We start from the raw sequence: 22,332 nt of genomic DNA on the forward strand, positions 1-22,332 counted from the left end.
GTGAACAGAAGAAATCCCTGCCCTCCTGGAGCTGACATTCTAGTGGAGAGAGGCAGACAATTCATGAAATAATAAGTGACTTTCAGAGTATGTTTGGCATTGCCACTTGAAGTGTGGTCCACAGGTCACTGCCAATCCACAGTTTGTGACCAGATGACAGTAGATAAGGAGCTGATACCGTAATGTAGCTCAACTATGGCACCAAGCACGCATGTAGTTCACTGACATTTTTTTTTCTTAGCAAGACTTTCTCAGGACTTCCCTGGTGGCGCAGTGGTTAAGAATCCACCTGCCAATGCAGGGAACATGGGTTCAAGCCCCGGTCCGGGAAGATCCCGCATGCCGTGGAGCAACTAAGCCTGTGCACCACAACTACTGAGCCTGCACTCTAGAGCCTGCGAGCCACAACTACTGAAGCCTGCGCGCCTAGAGCCTGTGCTCCACCACAAGAGAAGCCACCACAATGAGAAGTCCACGCACCACAACGAAGAGTAGCCCCCGCTCGCCGCGACTAGAGAAAGCCCGCGTGGAGCAACGAAGACCCAACGCAGCCAAAAATAAAATTAATTAATTAATTTAAAAAAAAAACCTTTCTCAATGAAGGAAGCAGACAGCAGAAGTTTACAGTCCACCACAAACTTCTCATGTTATCGTGAACCTGTAACCAACAGTTCCTGAACTAGCTACTTCGAGTATCCCTGGGCTGGAAGTTGTAAATGCTGTGAATAAAACAAAAGGTGGGAGTAGCACTATTAAAAAGGAGTGGTTGGAGAAGGCCTTGCTGACTTGCTGAAACAGTGACTTCTGAAAAATACTTAGGCATGACAACACAGTAAAACATCAAACAATGTGGGCCAGGATAAACTTGGCTTCACTCACCAGGAAAGGTGTGCAGACCCAGGTGAAGGTCCCCACGGCGGCCAGGTAGGCAGATTTCTTCAGCACCTTCAGCTCCTCCTGCCTGATGGCCAGTACCTTGTCTTTGAATGCCAGCTCCCAGGCGTAAAGCTTTAGCACTTTGATCCCATTGAGAATTTCATTCATCAGCTTAATCCGATTGTCTTTGCTCTTCATGTGGGCCACCTTCGAAGAGAGGAGCAGTCAATACCACACCTGGGGGCTGGCTGCTCACTTCTGGCCCTGGCATCAGACCAACACTCAACAACCCCACCTATTAAAAATGGGCCGTCCTAGGGGTGGGAAAGCTGGCCTGCAATCCCTATGGACCCTAACTCTTGACCCTGAGAGCACTCCAAGGGATTCTTTTTTCAAGGGAAAAAGAGCTGCTTCGAATCACATTAAATTTGACATCAGAGAAACCTCTTAAATTCGGAAGGGAGGAAGAGAGGCAAGAAAAACCTTACAGGTATCCAGGGAGGAAGGGGCACATGCCCTACTCTGCTGATCTAAATCGAGAGATGATATTTTTTTTCTTCCATTTTCTTATTTTCTTTATTGCTTTTCAGGCAGTACATGGTTGTTAAAATACTGAAGTGTTTCTGTACCAGCCAGCACTGGTTCTGACCACTTGGGTGCCCATGCTGCACAGTTGTTAAATTTTTTTTTTTTCAGTACGCGGGCCTCTCACTGTCGTGGCCTCTCCCACTGCGGAGCACAGGCTCCGGACGCGCAGGCTCAGCGGCCATGGCTCACGGGCCCAGCCGCTCTGTGGCATGTGGGATCTTCCCGGACCGGGGCACGAACCCATGTCCCCTGCATCAGCAGGTGGACTCCCAACCACTGCGCCACCAGAGAAGCCCAGTTATTAAATATTTTTAATGCCACCTGGCACTTTCCTTACGCCAGGCACTTTTCTAAGCTTTTCAAGTGCATTTAGTCCTGCTCACGAGAAGCCTATTATTAAGTGTTATGTCATTCCTGGGTCACAGAAGAGGACAGTTTAAGCAACATGAGGTCAAAGCCAGAGACTGAAGCCATTTCAGAGGTGGGCCGTTCAGGGAAGAGGCTAAGAGGCGACACAGCCCCATGCCCCTCCCACGCCTCTCCTCCCTCCTCCCAAACCTCATTCCAACAGCCCCACGTGCTGCAACTCTTCTCTCCTTCGGCATCACCAGCGCGGCCAAGCTCTCTCATTTGAAATTCCACAGGCACGTCATAAATAGCCATCAGTGGGGGAGCAGAGGAATGAACTCTGGCCTGTCTCTGTTATGGACCATCAGGCACGAGTTCAAGACAATGAAGTCAGACCACATGGCATGCTGCAGAAAGATCCCCCAGGCATGGCGTCGGACGATAAAATCACTCTGCCAAACGGGCCTGTTTGTGTTAAAATATATATAGTGATAACACCACGACACACACACACATATACACACCAAGCCTAACTATATAGTCAGTCCGATCTCTATATAAACACATAAAAAGTTCTAGAAGGATTTGCTTCAATGTGTTCACCGTGGTTAAGAGGACAGGGAAGAGGGGCTTCCCTGGTGGCGCAGTGGTTAAGAACCCGCCTGCCAATGCAGGGGGTACAGGTTTGAACCCTGGTCCGGGAAGATCCCACATGCCGCGGAGCAACTAAGCGCATGCACCACAACTACTGAGCTTGTGCTCTAGAGCCCACAAGCCACGACTACTGAGCCCATGTGCTGCAACTACTGAAGCCCGCGCACCTAGAGCCCGTGCTCCGCAATGAGAGAGGCCACCGCAATGAGAAGCCCACGCACCGCAAGGAAGAGTAGCCCCTGTTCGCCGCAACTAGAGAAAGCCTGCGTGCAGTAACGAAGACCCAACACAGCCAAAAATAAATAAATAAATAAAATTAATTAAAAAAAAAAAAAGAGGACAGGGAAGGGGACATGCCCTTTTAATCTATACACTTTTATACTACTTGAACTTTCTTTTATAATGAAAAGGCATTCACTCTGTTACTTGAGTATTTAAAAACTTTAAAAATACGAAGTATCTCTGAAAATAAGGAGTTTAGCCCTGCGACCAGCATAAGGAAATGGGGAGAAAAGCAAGGGGTGATTTTTGCTCAGCTCTTGAAAATGCACACACACAGAAAGGAATACACCCATGGTAAATAAGGAATCTCTTGGAGGGTCACAGATGGGACTTCAGTCACTGGCCCATGAGGTCTAACTATTTCGGGAGCTCTCAACCTCAGCGACCCAATGTAATAACCTGGGAAGCTTTAAAAACTCCCAATGCCCAGGTCTCACCCACATTAGATGAATCAGAATCTCCGGAATTGGGCCTAGGCATCAGTATTTGTTAAAGCTCCCCAGGGGGTTCCCACAGGCAGACAAGGCTGAGACCCCCAAGGCCTGTGCAGAAGGAACTCAACTAACACCCAAGTGGAAAGGCCTTAGGCAGGGGTGCAGCTTGGAGCCCTGTGCAGACACACCCCCTACCTGGTAGGTCTTGGTCTTCATGGCCATCACTGCATTGAGGGGAACCATGAAGATCATCACAGCCACTCCAGCCAGAACGGAGGGGCCCAGGTTCTATGGAAGGAACAAGAACAAAGGCCTTAGCACGGGGCTTCCACGGGCTGAGCCACCCAGTGTAGCCGCATGACTTTTCAGATTTATCCGGGAGCATCCCTTGGGGTCCCACAAACCCTGTAAGAATGTTCAAGGCCACAATCCTTTATCCGAAACCCTTGGGACCAGATTGAGTTTTGCAAATGAGAACTTAAAGATTTCAGAAAGGTAACAGGATGTGGAGCAGAAAACAGTGAACACGGCCCACCTGACGGCTTATCTTGTTCAAAGGTCCTTGGCTGGCGCCTGGGTGCTTGGATTTTGGGAGGGTTCCCACTATTCTCAGAACTGATAAGAGTGACTCACTGCGCCTAAACTGTTTGCATGAACAATATGGTTTCTGCTGATTAACCCCTTTTCCCTCTGGGAGTCTGAAGTTTGGTCTGTGCCAGGCAGAGGCTGCCGGTGTGACCAGCCCCCAATAAAAACCCCGGGCACAGGGTCTCTCCTGAGCTTCCCTGGCTGGTAACATTTCACGTGTGCTGTCACAACTGTCACAACTTGTTGCTGGGGAATTAAGTGCATCCTGTGTGACTCCAGGGGGAGAGGACTCTTGGAAGCTTGTCCTCGGTTCCCTCCTAACTTTGCTAATGTTGCTGTAATAAATGATAGCTATGAGTCCTCCTAGCAAATCACGAACCTGGTGGGGTCTCGGGGACCCCTGACACAGGTAGATATGCCTGTATATCGCACCCCCACAGGGCCCTGGCACAGTGCTCCAGAAGCAAATGCAATGGTTTTTTTCAGTAGCAAAATAGGAATATTCCCACGAGAGGGATAATCAAAATTATAAATCACACATTAGTTCAAGTCAAGCCTTGCCACCAAATAAGTTAAGAAAAACTTTCAATTTTCAGAGCTCTTTGATTTGGGGACTTGTAGATAAGATCCTGTACACTGTTCTATTATCGCATTTGCAGATAAGGAAACTGCATCTCAGAAAGGTTAAGTGGTCATGACTGAGACAAGATACAGATCAACATTTTTCAACTTCCAAGTTACACAAATAAAAAGAGACAGCCTACGAAGTCCGTCCAGTGCACACTTGCTTAGCTGAGACAGATGGAACTAAAGGGTAAGCGTGTTAGTCCCTTCCAAGGAGTCACCCTCGGGGTCTCCAGTCCTAGTTACCAAAAAAATGCTGCTACCGCTTGTTTCGGTGATGGATCTCTGCCCAGTGAAGATTAATCCACCTCTAAGCATGAAGGTGATTTCTACCAACAATCTAAAGCATTGGGAATCAATTCTGAGAGCAAATCATAGTAACTAAAAGACACCAAGCACGTCGCTGTACCATGTACTGTTCAGGGAACACTACCTGTGCTAATTTATTCAATCATCCCAACATCACTATGATGAGGTTCCCTTATTATCACCAGTTTACAGACGAGAACACCAAGGCTTAGAGACATTAAGGAATAAGGTCTGGAAGAGGCAGGATCTGAACCCAGGCAGCCTGATTTCAGAGCCATGCTGTCCCCCATTATCTTATGTCGTGTTCTTGATTGTCAAATAGAGAAATCCTGCTTTTGGTCTAAAGCAGCGGTTCCCAACCAGGGAGGACTATTCCCCCAGGGGACATCTGGCAACATCTGGAGACTGTCACAGGCGGTGGTGGGAGTGTGGGGGAGGGGAGGTGGTGTGTTACTGGGATCTAATGGAGAGAGGCCAGGGATGCGGCTAAACATCCTACAATGCACAGGACAGCCCTCAACAAGGAAGAATTATCCGGCCCCAGATATCATTAACACATTCAGCAACTCTCATCTAAAATAAAGCAATTTTGTAGTGAATCACAAATCAACCCTGAAGGCAATTCTAAGAGAAGTGTTCTATGGCAGCACTTTCTGGGGAAGTAGATGCCCCAAGACATCTACTAGATGGAAGAAGTCCATCTAACTGAGAGGGAAAAAGAATCAGTGGAAGCTGCATTTGTCACAGCCTTGAAGTTTGGGTGGGATTCCATCAGTAGGGAGGAAAGAGGAAAGGGAATTCCTGGTGGAAGGAAAGACACGTGCAAAGGCCCAAGGGTAGAACAGGATAAGGCACATATTAGGCTATAAGCATCTTTGCTTGTCATCTTTATATTTTGGGAACTGCCCCTCCCCATGTGGAAGGGCTGTCAATCACACCTCCACCCCTTCCACAATGAGAGAGAGCATGTGACCCAGGGTGGCCCATCAGAGAACCCTGCCTATTTCACAGTGATTGGTTCAGGGATGTGGATAGGACTGTGCCGAGCCAATCAGAGCGCCCCCTGGGACCCGGCTGAGACAAAGAGGAATGCAAAAAGGAATCTCTTTTCTCTGGCACCACTATCTGTGAAGATGATATAAGCCCAACACTATGGAAGCCATTTGAAGAAATCCCACTGAGAATGAAGTCAACTCAGAGAAACACAAGGCTAAGAAATGATGAGAGTATGAGACTGAATTCTTACAGCACTGCTTGAACTCCTGGATCCATCCCTACCTGAAGCCAGACCCTGGACTTTTCAGTTACATGCACCCATAAAATTCCCTTTATTTGCTTATATTACTCTAAGATGCATTTCTATCCCCTGCAACCAAGAGACTCTTAACCAACATAATTTGGGACTTGTGAATAAATGAGTTTGGTTAGCATTTGGGACGATACAGAGGGAGAAATACAATGTATATGTTATAGGGTTGTTAATTACATACACTGTCAAGAAGAGACAAATGCAAATGAACACCATGCCACCCTAGAGAACATAACCCAACAACTGAAGAAAGTAATAAAATATCCAGGAACTGGCTGACAGGCCAGAAAATAAAATGTGAATGACAGCAAGAAGTGCCAGTGAGCTACAGAGGTTCTTATCACTGACACCCACTCACTCGCCCCCAATGCCCACACAGGGAGGCCCCTCCCCATGCGCCACGGGAATGACATCAAACACACACCAGCCACAGGAGGTAGAGGGCAAGGATGACTTGCAGAGGGGCTGACCAGATCATGTTAATGTACGTGGCCAGGTCCATGAACCTCTGGGCGTCCACAGACATGAGGTTGACGATCTCCCCGACAGTGGACGATTTTCTGGCTGAATTGGTGATCACCAGGGCCTGGAGACAAAGGAGAGGGAAAAGAGGGTGAGTGTGACAGGCGACAGCCCAGCGCCCTCCCTCCAGGCCCACGTGGAGGAAGCAGACAGCTCAACAGTCGAGAGGCCACTGCTCTTTTCTCCTCTCCTGGCGGCTTATCTGCCTTCCCAGCCCATGTGTCTCATCACAAAGCCCACTCTCTTATCGACAGCACTCATTGCCTCCCCGTCCTGAGCTCTTCAGTATGGAAGGGACCTCAGAGGTCACCTAAACCAGGGCTTCACACACTTGAGTGTGTACGCACCCCCAGGGAGTTCGTTACGATGCAGTTTCTGATTTCATAGGACTGGAATAGGGACTCTGCATATTTAACAAGCCCCCAGGAGATGCTGACGCTGCTGGTCCCCAGATCACCCTGAAGGACCAAGGTCTCAGCCAGGGTTTCTCATCCTTGGCATTACTGACATTTGAGGCTAATTTTCTGAGGGCCCGTCCTATGCATTTCAGGATGTCCGGCAGCATCCCTGGCTTCCACCCGCTAGATGCCCCCACCCCCAGCCATAACAATCAAAAATGTCTCCAGGCATCGCCAAACATGCTCTGGAGGGACACATTCATCCTGGCTCTCGATGGTTTCACGCTGTCACCTGGGGAGTTTTAGAAATACTGATGCCTGGGTCCCACCCTCAGAGATCATGACTTAGTTGGTTGGGGTGTAGCCTGGTCCTTGGAAGTTTCTGAAGCTCTCCGGGTGAGTCTAACTTGCAGACAGGGCTGAGAGCCAACGATCAAGTCCATCTTTCCTGACTACCTGCTGAATAGTCTCTTCTTAACCCACGTGGCCCCGAGGCTAAGAAATGAAGGGACCAAGCAGGTAATCCAGGTCCTTTAAGGCTGCCCGTGCCCAGATACCTGCTGAGTATCTGTCACCCAAGGAACATACCATCTGCTCAGTTCAGATGGAGAGCTAGAACACACTCACACACAGACTGTTAGCAGCAGAGCACGGATTCAAACCTGGATCTCCCCAAATCAAGTGCCATCTAAGAAATTCAATTACCCTCAGCTGACCCCAGGGCTCCCGGACACACCACAGGCTCGCCCTTGGGATCAGCTTTGCTAAGTTCTCAGGCCTGACGGTCACTCCCTGCCGCCCGCGGCCACTCAGGCCACCATCATGCCACTGGTCCAGAAGCTGGGCCTGAGAGGTGACCCGGCCAAGCCCCCAGGGGTTCCGCGGGCCCACCTTCCGGTACACAGCCCCGACGACGGCGGTCTTGATCCGCATGCCGCTGACGAAGCAGATGTGGAAGTACTGGTGCAGCACGAGGGTCTGCAGGCAGGCGCTGATGAACAGCAGCGCTGTGTAGAAGTAGCCCTGCCAGTCTGGGGCCTTCCTGTCGTTCACGAAGCTGATGAGCAACCTGTGGGGCAGCAGGGACAGAGCCCCACGTGAAAGACCGCAAAACGCGTGCGCGTGGGGACAAGTCCTCTGGCTTCCGCGGGTGACCTTCTCCTGAGCCAGGCAAGGCAGGCACTCTCAACGCCAGTTTTATGGATGGGAAGCCCAACCCACGTGGCGATGCCCATGCCGGGGCGGCGGGGGGTGGGGGGGGTAGTAATCACGGCAGGGCGCGCAGCCCTGGGCTTCTCGCATTGACCTCTGCCTCATCACCCAAAAGTGACCAAGTAGAGAGCACAAGGGGCGGAGGGAGGGAAAAAGAATGAACATGTGGCACCAAAGAGACAGACAGAAGCAGGGAGGGAGGGACGTAAACAGAGAGATGACCTCCTTTCTGGGTTTAGGTTGCAGCTTTCATGCAATCTGACATTTCCCTGCTTTTGGTTTCCCAAGATAATCCTCTATCTTCCCCCTTTTGGCTTCAGGGGAGCCTGGTAAGGTTTCTGTTACTTGCAACCAACATGGCCTTAATTAAGATGGTTGTATTAAAGCAAAGCATCAGGCAAAGCAGGTAAGGATGTAGAGGCCTGGCCCTGTGCCCTCGGGAGCATGCCACGTGACCCTAAGGGAGGGTGAAGGGTGTCGCAAGTGGAAGGTCAAGGATGTGAAGAGCTGACCGGCTGAGAGGGAAGAGGCCTTACTTTAAGATCTCTGGGCCGGTAAACATCATCAGGTCGTGCACAGCCTTGAACAAGAAGCTCATGAGGAAGTAGGGCCCAAAGGTCTTGTATAACACCTTGAACAGGGACGGGTTCCAATCCTTCTTGGGGGACTTGACAATCAAAGCCTCGGCCTCCTCGTTCACATCCACCTTGGAACTCCCTTTCGGCTTGGCGGGATCCTTGGAGGAGTACACGATCTTCACCGGCTGTCTGGAACACAAGGAGCAAGGAGCAGTTGTGGGGTCTGCCAGGCACTCAGCCCACCGGCCAGGAGAGGGCCGGAGAAGGCCCCCACAACAGGGAGGCCTAGCCAAAGAAAACCAGTCGCTGCAGAGAAGCAGCTTAGCATGGTGACTCTGACCACAGACTCAGGATCCTGGCCAGCTGTGTGACTTTAGGCAAGTGCCTTAACCTCTCTAGGCCTTAGTTTCCTCATCTGTACAATGGGGAAATAGTAGGACCTACCTCACCTATACATGACTTAATATATGTAAAAGGCACAGAAAAGTGCCAACCCCAAAATGACCTACAGATTCAGTGCAATCTCTATCAGAATCCCAGCTGGCTCTTAATAGAAGTGGAGAAGCTTATCCTAAAATTCATATGGAAACTCAAGGGATCCAAAATAGCCAAAACAATCTTGAAAAAGAAAAGCAAAGTTGGAGAATTCACATTTCCTGACTTCAAAACTTACTATGAAACAACCATAATCAAGACAGGCATGAGGTTGAGCATATACAGAGATCAATGCAACAGAATTAAAAATCCAGAAATAAACCTGATTGATTTTGATGAGGTTGCCAAGGCCGTTCAATGGGAAAAGAATAGTTTTTTCAACAAATGGTGTTGGGAAACTATAGATAGCTACAGGCAAAAGAGTGAGTTGGACCCTTACTTCACACCATATACAAAAATTAACTCGAATTGGATGAAAGACCTGACATAGAGCTAAAACTATAAAATTCTTGGAAGGCAACAGAGGGGGCAAAACTTTAGGACCCTGGATTTAGCAATGGATTCTTAAATACGACCCCAAAAGCACAAGCAACAAAAGAAAAAATAAACTGAACTTCATCAAAATAAAAAACTTTTGTGCTTCAAAGGACACCACCAAGAAAGTGAAAAGACAACCCACAAAATGGGAGGAAGTATTTGCAAATCAAAACTCTGATAAGGGACCTGTAACTAGAGCAAAGAAAGAACTCTTACAACTCAATAAGAAAAAGACAACCCAACCATAAAAGGCGCAAAGAAGACATGCGAACGGCGTAAACACATGTAATGTTGCTTAATTAACATCTTAAGTCATCAGGGAAATGCAAATCAACACCAGGATGAAATACTGCTTCACACCCGCTAGGACGGTTATCATCAAAAAGTCAGATAACAACAAGGTCTGCAAGGATGTTGAGAAATCGGAACCCTCATACATGCCCCTGTGAAGTCCCCTCCCACTTGTAATAGGATATTGCAGAAATGATGAAGAGAGAGTGTCACTCCCAAGATTAGGTTGCAGAAAACACTGTGGCTTCTTTCTTGCCCTCTCATGGATCATTCACTCTGGGCAAAGCCAAATGCCGGGTCAAGAGGACACTCCACCAGCCTCCTGGAGAAGCCCCCATGGTGAGACCTTGCCAACAGCCAGCACAGTCTTACCAACCATGTGCAACATGGAGGCAGATTCACAGCCCCGGTCAAGGATTCAGAGGACTGCAGCCATGACAGACCCTGAGCCAAAACTACCCAGCTAGACCCATCCCAGACCCCTGACCCAGAGACCCTGTGTGACATAGTAAATGTTCATTCTTATTTAAAGCTGCTATGTTTGGGGGTGACCTGTTATGCGGCAACACATACAGCTTCCCTCTCCCAAAATGCAGTCAAAGCAACATCCTCAAAAGGCCAAACGTGGGCTCCATCCCTGAAATGTGCACCCAAGCTTCATCCCCATCGTCCACCCGACACAATCGTCCGCTGCATGAGCTCACTGAACATCGTTTAATCACAGGGGATTCCTGCCTCTCCCATCTAAGCCACATCTGACCATTTGGACCAACTGAAACGCCCTCCTGGAGACCACAGCCTCCCAGCCTGCCTGGGCTCCCTCCTCCGTCCCCACTCCAAACCGTGGGCACTGGTCTGGGCTCTGTCAAGTCCGTATCCTTCCCCTCGATGCTCCTCACCCCAGGAGAGGACCAGAAACATGGGAATCATCCCTGAACCCCTCTCCTCCAAGCTCCCAGCTCCAGTCAGGCACGTGTTGTGTCCATCCCACTCCCGGGATGTGTGCAGTCATCCATCCACGTTTTCCATCACCACAGCCTCTGACCCACGCAAGTGACCATCGCCGGGGCCTCCTCCCCACTCCCCCCATTTCCTTCCACTCTCGTTCCCTAACAACCAAGTCCCTGCACGGCAGCCAGTGGGATCCTCCTGAAGCGCATCACCCCAACCTCAACTCCACTGCTGGCCTCCCACTGCATCCAGAATAAAATCTAAACTCTGGGTGAAGTTGTAGAATTTCCTATGGCTGCTGCAACAAATTAACACAAACTCAATGGCTTGAAACAACACAAATTTAACATCTCATAGTTGTGGAGGTCAGAAATCTAAGGTGGCTCCATGTATCTCTAGGACCTGTCAGCTGTGGAAATCTCCCTTCCTAGTCATGGAAGAGTACATTCTTGTTTGTTGGCAAAGCCGTCATTATTTAACTCGTATCAGATTCTGACTGGCACAAGTAACATTCTTCACTTCAAAAACCTGGAGGGTACTGGGTTATTGGGCAAACATCTAACTACTGTTCAAATGTTTCTAGGAAGCTGAACTAATTGTTCCAATGAATGATGGAAAATATAACAAAATATCAAGATATCCAAAGCAATATGGATGAAGTCTTATTTAGCATCCTTTAGTACACTGCCAACTGTCATTTTAAATCTCAAGTATGGTATTTAAATGGAGACTAAAGGAGTGCTTCCTTGCTATATAAATAAAATGCTTGATTTGTACAGATTAAAAAAAAAAAAGAAAAAAGAAATCTAAGGTGGGCCTGCAGGATCCATGGGAGAATCTGTTTCCTCCTTTTCCAGCTTCTAGAAGATGCTTACAGGGACTTCCCTGGTAGCGCAATGGTTAAGAATCTGCCTGCCAATGCAGGGGACATGGGTTCAGTCCCTGGTCCGGGAAGATCTCACATGCTGTGGAGCAACTAAGCCCATGCGCCACAACTACTGAGCCTGCGCTCTAGAGCCCGTGAGCCACAACTACTGAGCCCGCGTGCCACAACTACTGAAGTCCGCACGCCACAACTACTGAGCCCATGCGCTGCAACTACTGAGCCCGCCTGCTGCAACTACTTAAGCCTGTGCGCCTAGAGCCCACGCTCCACAACAAGAGAATCCACCGCAACGAGAAACCCGTGCACTGCAACAGAGTAGCCCCCGCTCACCAAAACCAGAGAAAGCCTGCATGCAGCAACGAAGACCCAACGCAGCCAAAAAAAAAAAAAAGAAAAAAAAAGCAGCCCACACACCTGGGCACGTGGCCCCTGCCTCCACCTTCCAAGCCAGCCGCTCAGCATCTTCTCTCTCTCACCGCCTGCCTCCTCCTTATAAGGACCCTCGTGATTATGACATCAGGCCCACCCCAATAACCCAGAATAGTCTCCCATCTCAAAATCCTGAACTGAATCACACCTGCAAAGTCCCTTTGCCATGTAACATATTCACAGGTTCTGGGGATCAGGATGTGGACATCATTTTTTTTGGGGGGGGGTCATTCCACCAACCACAGAGGATTATTTCTGTTTTTCGTGGTGTCAGTGTCACTGGGTAAGCTCTTTCCCTGCTCACTTTACTGACTTCCCCTGAAGCTGGGATTCTGGTGAGGATTTTAGTATGATTTCATTCAGCACACACATGCCCTCTTGGAAAGGAGGACAAGAAGGCAGGACAGGGGGGCAGGGAGTAGCTGAGTCGCTCCCCCCTCCGCATTCATTTTCTGCACCACGTCCTAAGCTGGGCCCTGGCCCTGGGCCTGCCTGGGCTGCCACTGACCCAGACTGTTTTCTGTGGCCAGGAGACGGGCGGCCAAAGGGCCAGGGAGAAGGTCTCAGGAGGGCAGAGAGGAGGAAGGCTCAGGCCTGGGGGGAAGGGGTCTAGAGAAGTGGAAGGGACCAGCTATGGCCGAGTCAGGAGAGAAAAAATACCCAGTGAACAAGAGCCCTCCAAGGGAAGCCAGTGCTCCTGGAGGGTGAGGAAGAAAGCAGGGCACCTGAATGGTCTGGCTGGGAAAGAAAGGAAAGTTGGAGAGGGAAGGTCTGAGTCAGAAGAAAACTGCTCAGGACAGGGGAACAGGAAGGGGTGGGGAAGCTGGAGGCTGGGAAGAAAAAGGAACTTGCTTACCCAGGGGATTTCGATATGGGCAAAGGTGCCCATTGCTCTCTCCTCCACGAATGCCCTGCTCTGGGCCGGGCCCTGGGGAGAGCCCCACCATCGAGCAGCCCCGTGAGAGAAACGATCAGCTGTGTGAGGGGGACTATCATGGGGGCTTCCTGGAGGAGGGGACATCAAAGCTGAGACCTGCATGATGAGGGATCGAGTCCACTTGGGGAGGGAAAGGGTGCGCTAGGCAGGGGGAACAGGATGAGCAAGGCCTGGAACTAAGGGATTTTGAAAAGAGGTGAGGCAGCCCTTCCAAGAACCTCAAGTAACCAGAGCAGGGCTGAGAGAGCAGACTGGGAGGTGCGTGAACCAACCAAAGGGCCATGAGGAGCTACTGCAGGCTTTGTTTGTAATTTGTTAAACAAATAAGATCTCTAATGTTGAGGCAAAGGCAAAAATCTCAAACTTATAAAGATCATAGCTCAATTAAAACTAAATTTTCTGGATGTACTCTGAGCACTGTCTTTGATCCATAACACCCAGTATAACACAGAAGGGCAGATTTGACCTACAACTGCAGAGAATGGATTTTACATCCTTAACTCACATTTTCATTCTCCTTAGAGCTCACAATATACAGGATAACAGTTCTGGAAACCACAGATGGGTATGGCAGTCACCTCCCCACTCCCACCCCTCCAGCCCTGCAAGGAAGGTATAGCCCTGGCAGGGTTCTGACTGTGTTGAGCACAAATACAAATGACTCAAGATCATCCTTTCCCTTTTTGTTGTTGTTGTCATAGAGTGCTTTTTGTTTCTCAAAAACAGGCTGTCAAGGGGGTTTCTCACCCTCTGATGTCACAATGACTGCGCCAGAAACCAGACCCTCTTTGAGTACAGGACCATCCCAAAGGAACAAGATCCTACCAGGCATCCATGTAGATGAAGAGCCTGCCTAAAATCACCTAAATCTGTGGGGGGGTTTGTTTGTTTATTTGTTTGTTTTTGCCACCACCGACGGCTTGTGGGATCTTAGTTCCCCAACCAGGGATCGAACCCACGCCCCCTGCAGTGGAAGCGCAGAATATTAACAATTGAACAGACAGGGAGGTCCCAAAATCACCTAAATCTACACTCTCAACTCCAGCTTTGGCATAAATCCATACACAGAGTGTATTTTTTTTTGCAAGTTTAAATATACCTCGATTTTTTTCAGAAATGCAGTCAGTGTGCAAATTAAGTTCTGTTCAGAAATTTGCCAAGCATGAGTCACCACTTTGCAAAAACTTGTCCACGAGGGTGATGATGGTTCTGATCTCCACAACCGCAAGACTGGGTCGGTGAGGATTTGCCGCTGCCACAGAGAAGGCTCCACTTATGAGCACTCAGCGATTCTTCATTCTCTATTCTAGCATGTACCTGCGCGTTTACACACAGACATACATGGATGACGTTTTATTACAAATCCCTTGCCTCTTCGTTTTCTGTTAAAGTTGAGCAAGAACACTTTGTTGATTTTTAAAGTAAGATACATGAGTGGGTTATTTTTATATATTTCCTTGAAGTACATTTAAGGAGGTGTTACAATATCTTTATTACTCAAGGGGGTAATGGGTCTGAAAGGCTGGGAACCATAGCTTAACACCTGTATTTTGGAGCATTTTGTTTTCTTTGTTTTTGTTTGTTATTTGCTGTTTGCACTCCTTTATGAAATAGACACAATTAAGTAAAATGGTCACCTTTTCTTTAAACACTACTGCTTTTTTATATATTGCTTTATTGGAGTATAACTGATGTAAAATCAAGTTCACACATTTGAAGTGTACAATTTGATGAGTTCTGACATATTTACACACCTGTCAGACCATCAGGGAAACCAAGATAATGAACACGCCCATCACCCCCAAAGAGCTCTCCTCTCTGTAATTTCTCCTCCCATCTCACTACCTCCCCCTACCTCAGGCAACCACTGATCTGATTTCTGTCACTACAGACTTGCTTTCATTTTCTGGAATTGTATATAAATGGAATCACCTAGTATGTACTGTTGCCTGGCTTCGTTCACTCAGCATAATTATTTAAAGATTTTCATGTGGCCGAGTGTACCAATAGTTCATTCTGTTGTTTTGCTCAGAAGTGTTCCCTTGCATGGCTACACCGTGATTTGCACATCTATTCACTTGTTAATGGTTGTCTGGGTTACTTCCAGCTTTGGCCATCACACATAAAGCTGCTATGAACATCCCTGTAAAAGTTTATGAACATATGTCTTCAGTTCTCTTGGGTGTACACCTAGGAGTAGAATGGTTGGGTGGTATCATAACTATTTAACTTTTTAAAAAAACTGCCCAAGTCTTTTCCAGAGCCGCCAAACCATTTTATAGTCATTCCAGCAGGAACCACAGTCCAAAATGGCCTTAACCTATGGGAGGCCATAAGTCGAGAAATTTCCACTCCATTTTGTTAAACTCAAAATCATCTAATGAAAACTCATGAGGTACTGGATTTTAAAACCCAAAGGTCAGGGGAGCAGGGGAAGCAGCTCAGACCTGACTCCCGAGAGGAGTCACTCAGGGGTGAGGAGAAGAACTGGGGGCGGGGGTGGGGAGGTTGAGACCCGAGGCCAAGAAGCCAAGGTAGCCCTCCTACTCAGGCCGAGGTCACCTGCTCCCCGGGAGCCCTGGGGCACCCAGCAGCCCAGAGCACAGGACTCTCCCCTCCCCACCCATGCCCACAGGGGTCACAGGGCCGGATGTGGCTCACGCCTCTGGGAACAGAGCCACTGACCCATCTGCCCCTACTCTCGCCCCACAAACCACCTTCCCCAGCACAGCCTAACTGGTTGATATAAAACAGAACTCTGGGCATGCCGCTGCCCTGTGTAAAACCCAGCAGTCTTCTCACCGCATTTGGGATCAACCCCTAAGCCAGTACCATAGCCTATGAGATCCCTGCAAACACTTCTCCTACTTTATCTCCTCCTGTTCTCCCCACCTCTCACTCCACTCAAGCCATACGGGGCCCCTTGCTGCTCCATAAGCATGCCACACTCACCTCTACCTCAGGACCTTTGCACTAGCTGTTCCCGTGAAATGGAAAGCCCTTTCCCCACATTTGCACGCAGCTCACTCCCTCCTTTGACACGAATCTCTGTTCAGAGAGGCCATCCCTGACCACCAAACCTGCATCAGCTCCCGCAGTCACTCTCACCCTCATCTCCCCATTTAATCTTGTCATCACACTAAGGCTCCTCAAAGTTTCTCAACAGCGTGTGTGACTCCCAACTCCCTGTGTCCCACACGGAATGTAAGTGGCACCAAACAAGGAGCCTGTCTATCTTGTTCCACTCTAAACCCCCAGGGCCTAAACTGCACTCAGCACATCAGCAGTAATCAACTGCATCTGCTGAACGAATCAACGAAGGGCCAGGCCCATGATGGAGCTTTATGCTGTGCGGCCAGTCCTCTTCCCACAAAGCCTCATTGCCAGCCCCTCCTATAACATCTGCAGCAACCGGCTCACTGGGTGAACCCCAGGGGACAGCACGGTGGGCATCCCCTGCCACCCAACGTGGGAAGGAGACGGAGCCAAGCAGTCAGCGAGGCTTGGGGACGCAGCCTTCTCATCAGGAAGGGGGCTGCAGGCCAGGCCGAAGGGAACCAGAGACGGCACTTCTGCCTGAGAACCTCCAACTGGGTCCCAGACATGGGGCCCGGCCAGAGCCGTGTGTGCACAGAGCACCGGCCATCTCCTCACAACGCCCAACCACAGAGGCTCAAGCTCAATCCACCTCCCAAGGGACAACTTCTCCTCTGTCCGTGGCCACCCCGAACGGGCCACGGCACAGAGTCACAAGTCCTCTGCTGATGTCCGGGTGGCCAGCACAGATGTCCCACATTCCCATCCACAGCCTCGGCCTGAGTGAAGACCTGGAACTTGGGCGCTCCTGCAACAGGTGAGGAATCAGACCTAGAGCCTGGGCCTCTCTCCTGGGAGGCCAGCTGCTCTGCGGGGCCACACACCAGGCTGGGCTCTCGTCAACCAGCTCTGCAAGGTGGACAACAGGCCCAACCCCGTAACGACAACAGAAGTAGTAACACCGTCCGTCCCCTGCCACCAAATCCCTCGTGATTTCTCTTCCGGCTCCTCTGGACGCAGGACGCGTCTTATGTCAATGTCATGTCCTGGTTTAATCGGCAGCCGTTTCTCTTTCTCACTGGTGCATAAAATAATGATGCATCGCACAACTGATGACGTCCTATATTTGATGAAATAAGGTATGTGCTGGGGAGGTCCTGGCCTGATTCCCCAAATAACCCGATGACAGAGCTCGGGGTTGGCATGCAGCTCTCATCGGTGAGAGTCTGAAATCCTGGACACCGAGAGTGAACCCTGATGTAAACCACAGACTCGGGGTGACAATGCTGCGTCAATGTGGGCTCATGGGTTGTCACCAATGTGCCCCTCCGATGGGGGATGCTGACAGCGGGGGAGGGGTGCACCTGTCTCTGCACCTTCTGCTCAGAACTGCTGTGAATCTAAAACTGCTCCAAAAAATAAAGGCTGTTGGAAAACAAAAATCCCGTACAGCCCAAATCACCGTCAAATGGGGCTTCTTAGGCTGAACATCTCAAGAAGTAGTTGACGTGGCGTGTTGAACCAAAACATTTAAAACAGCAAGAACATTCAGGATGCCAGACGGAGAGAAGCAGGGAAAATGAAACTGACTCGGGGAGGGCAGGGTCACACAGCCAGGTACACGCTCACCAAGGGTCATGGCAAACAAAATGGTTCTCCCACTTGACATCTTTCTCTCTTCTTTCCTACCCAAATTGTCTTAGCTACACGCCAGACTCTACCCCATTCTGCAGATGAGCAAACCGTGGCTCGGAGGAGGGAAGCAGCCCTCCCAGGGCCGTGAAGCTAGTAAGAGGTGGAAGGATGGAGCCCAGGGAGTGCCCAGCTTCCCCGGGGCAGGATGCCTGGCACTTACTTTCTGGATTTTGCACATTCCTTCTTCCAGTTCTTTACCAAAACGGGTACAACTTGTGCTGACGTGTCCTCCTTATTCAGGGACCAGAGGTCAGTGCTCTCCAGGGGTTGGCGGTAGCCCTGGACCATCATCCTGTGGCCGAAACACAAGGCGGGAGGCAATGAGAGTCAGAAGGAGGAGGACGACGACCCTCCCTGCCAGCACGGCCATGCGACCGAAGGCGGCCACAACTCAGGAATATTTCAATAAGGAATAATGGACATGTGGGCACATTAAATCATTATTGCTAATTTTACTGTTAGGTCACCCAGGAAAAACAGCCTCATTTTTAGAGATACATACAGAATATTTAGGAGGAACAGCAGGATGGCTCTAATTTACTTAAAAAAATTTTTTTAAGGCGAATATGACAAAGCATTAACCGTCGTTAAATCAGGTGATGAGTTTATTGAGGTTTATTAGACTAGTCTTTCTGGTTTGAATACTTTCATGATAAAAAGCAAACCTAATATTTTAACTTGTTATTTTGAAACATTTCAAACTCAGAGAAAAATCACAGGAATCTTACAAAGAATTCCTGTCTACCCTTCACCTAGTTCACGACTGTTAACATTTTAAGTGTGCTGTATCTGCCTCTGTCTCTAGATACATACATATGCAAACACATACAGGCAGAGCTCAGAGATACTGCGGGTTCAGTTCCAGACCACCGTGATAAAGTGAATATTACAATAAAGCAAGTCACAGGAATTTTTTGGTTTCCCATATTAAAGTTATGTTTACACTATCCTATAATCTATTAAATGTGCAATAGTATTATGTCTAAAAAAAACCAACATACAGAGCTTAACTTAAAGATACTTTATTGCTAAAAAACACTAAGCATCATCTGCACCCTCAGCGAATCCTAGTAATAACATCAAAGATCATGGATCACAGATCACCATAAACAACAACATAATAATGAAAAAGTTTGAAGGATGGTGAGAATTACCAAAATGTGACACAGAGACATAAAGCGAGTGAATGCTGTTCCAAAAATGGCGCCAAAAGACTCGCTTGATGCAAGGTTGCCACCAACCTTCAATTTGTAAAAGACACAGTGTCTGCGAAGTGTAATAAAATGAAGTATGGGCTTCCCTGGTGGCGCAGTGGTTGAGAGTCCGCCTGCCGATGCAGGGGACATGCGTTCGTGCCCCGGTCCTGGAAGATCCCACATGCCGCAGAGCGGCTGGGCCCATGAGCCATGGCCGCTGAGCCTGTGCGTCCGGAGCCTGTGCTCCGCAACGGGAGAGGCCACAACAGTGAGAGGCCCGCGTACCGCAAAAAAAAAAAAAACAACACAATGCAGTATTTCTTTTTTCTGAACCATTTCATAGTAGGTTGCAGACTCTACACATCTTTACCCCTAAATATAAGTGTGCATCCCCCTAAGAGAAAGGACGTGCTCTGATATAACCAGAGTACAATGACCAAAATCAGAAATATGAGCCTGGCTGGCAGGACCTACAGTCCATATTCAAATTACACCAACTGTCCTAGCGCTGTTCTTTAACAGCAACTGAAAAATAGTTAAGTAAGACAAACATTAAATTAAAAAAAACCACAATGTTTGTAAAAAGTTTATAAAGACAAGGAAAAATGCTTGGGGGTTGGGGGAGGGATTTTAATAATCCCCAGTAGGATGCTGACAATGTAAAGAAAAAAATGTGCAAATAAAAGTGAGAGAGAGGCATGGACATATATACACTACCAAACGTAAGGTAGATATAGCTAGTGGGAAGCAGCCGCATAGCACAGGGAGATCAGATCGGTGCTTTGTGACCACCTGGAGGGGTGGGATAGGGAGGGTGGGAGGGAGGGAGATGCAAGAGGGAAGGGATATGGGAACATATGTATATGTATAACTGATTCACTTTGTTATAAAGCAGAAACTAACACACCATTGTGAAGCAATTATACTCTAATAAAGTTGTAAAAAAAAAAAAGTGCAAATAAAAGGCAGGCGAGAAGGGGGTATATTGAGCTGTGGACGGCGGCCGCCTCTGGTGCTCTGTTGCTATTGGTCCACACTCTTACCACTTTTCCTACGGTGCACGGGCATTATTTTTCTCATGGGGGGAAACAATGCCAACAACAATAATTACACCTAATGCAAAAAAACAGCCAAACCCAAAGCTGAGCCAAGAGCGTGCAGCTTCTTGCCCAGGCCAAGCCGTCCACAAAGGTGCAAGCTGTTTAGGTTTATGCATTTATCACATGAACGTGGGGTCAGGGTGAGTGTCTCTGAGACCCCGGCCCAGGGAAGGCACACTCAGGACACAGCCCCATCGGAAAGGGCAAGGGAGGAAGAGCAGGGGCCCTAGTGGCACACTCACGGCCCAGCAGCCACCCGAGGTTTGCGGACCAGGACTTACCCTGTGATCCACCAGAAGGTGATCCTGGAAAGGAAGGAGGCGCTGGATTCTGGGCAAGGATTCTAGTGGAGAGAAAGCACAGGGTAGGGAGCAAAGGGGAAATGAATGGTTAAACTTCTCATCTACACCAGCTCTAGGCAGGGAGCAGCCAGCTGACTGCTCTTCCTCCCAGTGGACCAGCGGCCACTCTCATGCCACTGGTTTTCACCCTGAAAGGGCTTCCCTCCTGAGCACCAGTGGCCTGGAAAGAAACACCTGGCAGCTCCTCCAGTTTTACCTGGTAACTGTTTCCTGAGTGTCTGCTATGTGTAAAAATGGTACAATGTGTCCCATACCTGCCTTATCTTATATCCCCACAGCAACCCAACAAACATGGCCCTGCTGTTGTCCCTGCTTTAGTTCATTCATTTGTCCATTCAACAAATATTTATTGAGCATCTACAATGTGCCAGGCACTCAACAAGGTACTAGCATTATCTCATATCCTCATAGAACCGTAAGTGTGGTATTACTAGTATTCCTATTTCTTTCATTCATTCATTCACTCATTCAACAAATATTTTCTGAGCACCTACTATGTGCCTGCCACCTGTACACAAATCTGAACAAACAGACATAACCCTAAACCAGGGCAATAACACCACCTGCTACACTCTCTGCTAGCTAGCTCTGTTTTAAATGTTTTACACAAATTAACTCATTTAATCTTCATAACCACACTATGAAGTAGGTAAAAGCATCATCTTCATTTTGTAGTTAAAGAAGCTGAGGGGCAGAGAAATGAAAAGACTTGCCCGGGGTGCCAACAGCTAGAAGCAGCGGAGATAGAATGTGAGCCCCAAACAGTCAGGGTCCGGAGAGAGACATTAATTAAACGATCACGTGAACAAATACAAAACCACAACTGTGACAAGGATCATACCCCGAAGGCAAGTCAATATTACCAGTGAGATCACTGGTATCTCACTGGGCTGATCTAGTTGACAGAGGTCAGGAAAGGCGTCCCTGAGGGAAGATGGTCAAGCTGGGGTCTGAAGAGTGAGGAGAGGATAACTAAGTGAAGGGGAAAGGCAAGGCAGTCCCAGCAGAGCGACTAGTGTGTGCAAAGGCCCTGTGGTAGAGGGGAGCATAGGCAGCTCCAGGAACCAAGAGGGGGCCTGAGTAGTCTACACTGGAGGCTGTGCTCAGTCTACGCTGGAGGCCACATAAGGGACTTTGGTCTCTATCCCAAAAGCAACAGGAAATCATCAACAGATTCTAAGCAAACTTTCAAAGAACCTCTTTTCCAGAGCCACAAAGATGAGCTCCAGTTCAATGCCACACAGGCAAGGAATGGGTAATCAGCACAGAGCCTTTGAGACTGCACACAAGGGCCAATATGTTCAGGTCTAAATCCTGAAACACAAGTGTTAGTGTAGGTGGGGGGTCACCAGGCAGTGATGAGATCATTAGCCGAGGATGTTGCTCTGCGTTCCTGCATTTTGCAGAGATAAGGTGCTGGGGAGCCCCATGAGGGAACAAACACACTCTACCCAAGTGGTTGTCAACCCTGGCTGGGGGCACTCGAAAAAAAAATACCATATCTGCCCCACCCCCCAGAGATTCTGATTTAGCTGGTTTGGGGTGGGTCCAGGCACTTGAGTTTTTGTTTTTGTTTTCAACTCCCAGAGTCTCCTTGACCAAGTGGCTGGGCAGGAAATATACAAGATAAGCCCAGAACATCTTGTCACACCTGACGGGAGGAGGACTGGTAAAAGACCTCAGAAGCAACCAGAAGTGGCTCCCACAAGCCCAGAAAGGGACCATTTGAGCTGCAATACAGATAGTAAGTCGAAA

At 48.8% G+C, this 22,332-nt stretch overlaps 1 protein-coding gene across 2 annotated transcripts in view; it reads right to left on the reverse strand.

Annotated features, from left to right (window-relative positions):
• Nucleotides 1–22,332, reverse strand: part of ABCC1 (ATP binding cassette subfamily C member 1 (ABCC1 blood group)) — a 137,824-nt gene that overhangs the window by 58,639 nt on the left and 56,853 nt on the right. For both annotated transcript variants that reach the window (XR_014017680.1, XM_081257428.1), the window contains exons 6-12: nucleotides 20,497–20,558; nucleotides 18,080–18,211; nucleotides 8,681–8,911; nucleotides 7,824–8,001; nucleotides 6,437–6,598; nucleotides 3,378–3,470; nucleotides 880–1,083 (exon numbers count right to left, since the gene is read on the reverse strand). Coding sequence is in view for 1 of the 2 variants with exons in the window: in XM_081257428.1 (XP_081113554.1) it covers nucleotides 880–1,083; nucleotides 3,378–3,470; nucleotides 6,437–6,598; nucleotides 7,824–8,001; nucleotides 8,681–8,911; nucleotides 18,080–18,211; nucleotides 20,497–20,558 (1,062 nt within the window). In the remaining variant the exon portion in view is untranslated. The remainder of the gene's footprint in view (nucleotides 1–879; nucleotides 1,084–3,377; nucleotides 3,471–6,436; nucleotides 6,599–7,823; nucleotides 8,002–8,680; nucleotides 8,912–18,079; nucleotides 18,212–20,496; nucleotides 20,559–22,332) is intronic.

The sequence above is a fragment of the Mesoplodon bidens genome, assembly GCF_964165515.1.
Source record: "Mesoplodon bidens genome assembly, chromosome: 15".
Classification (NCBI taxonomy): Eukaryota; Metazoa; Chordata; class Mammalia; order Artiodactyla; family Ziphiidae; genus Mesoplodon; species Mesoplodon bidens.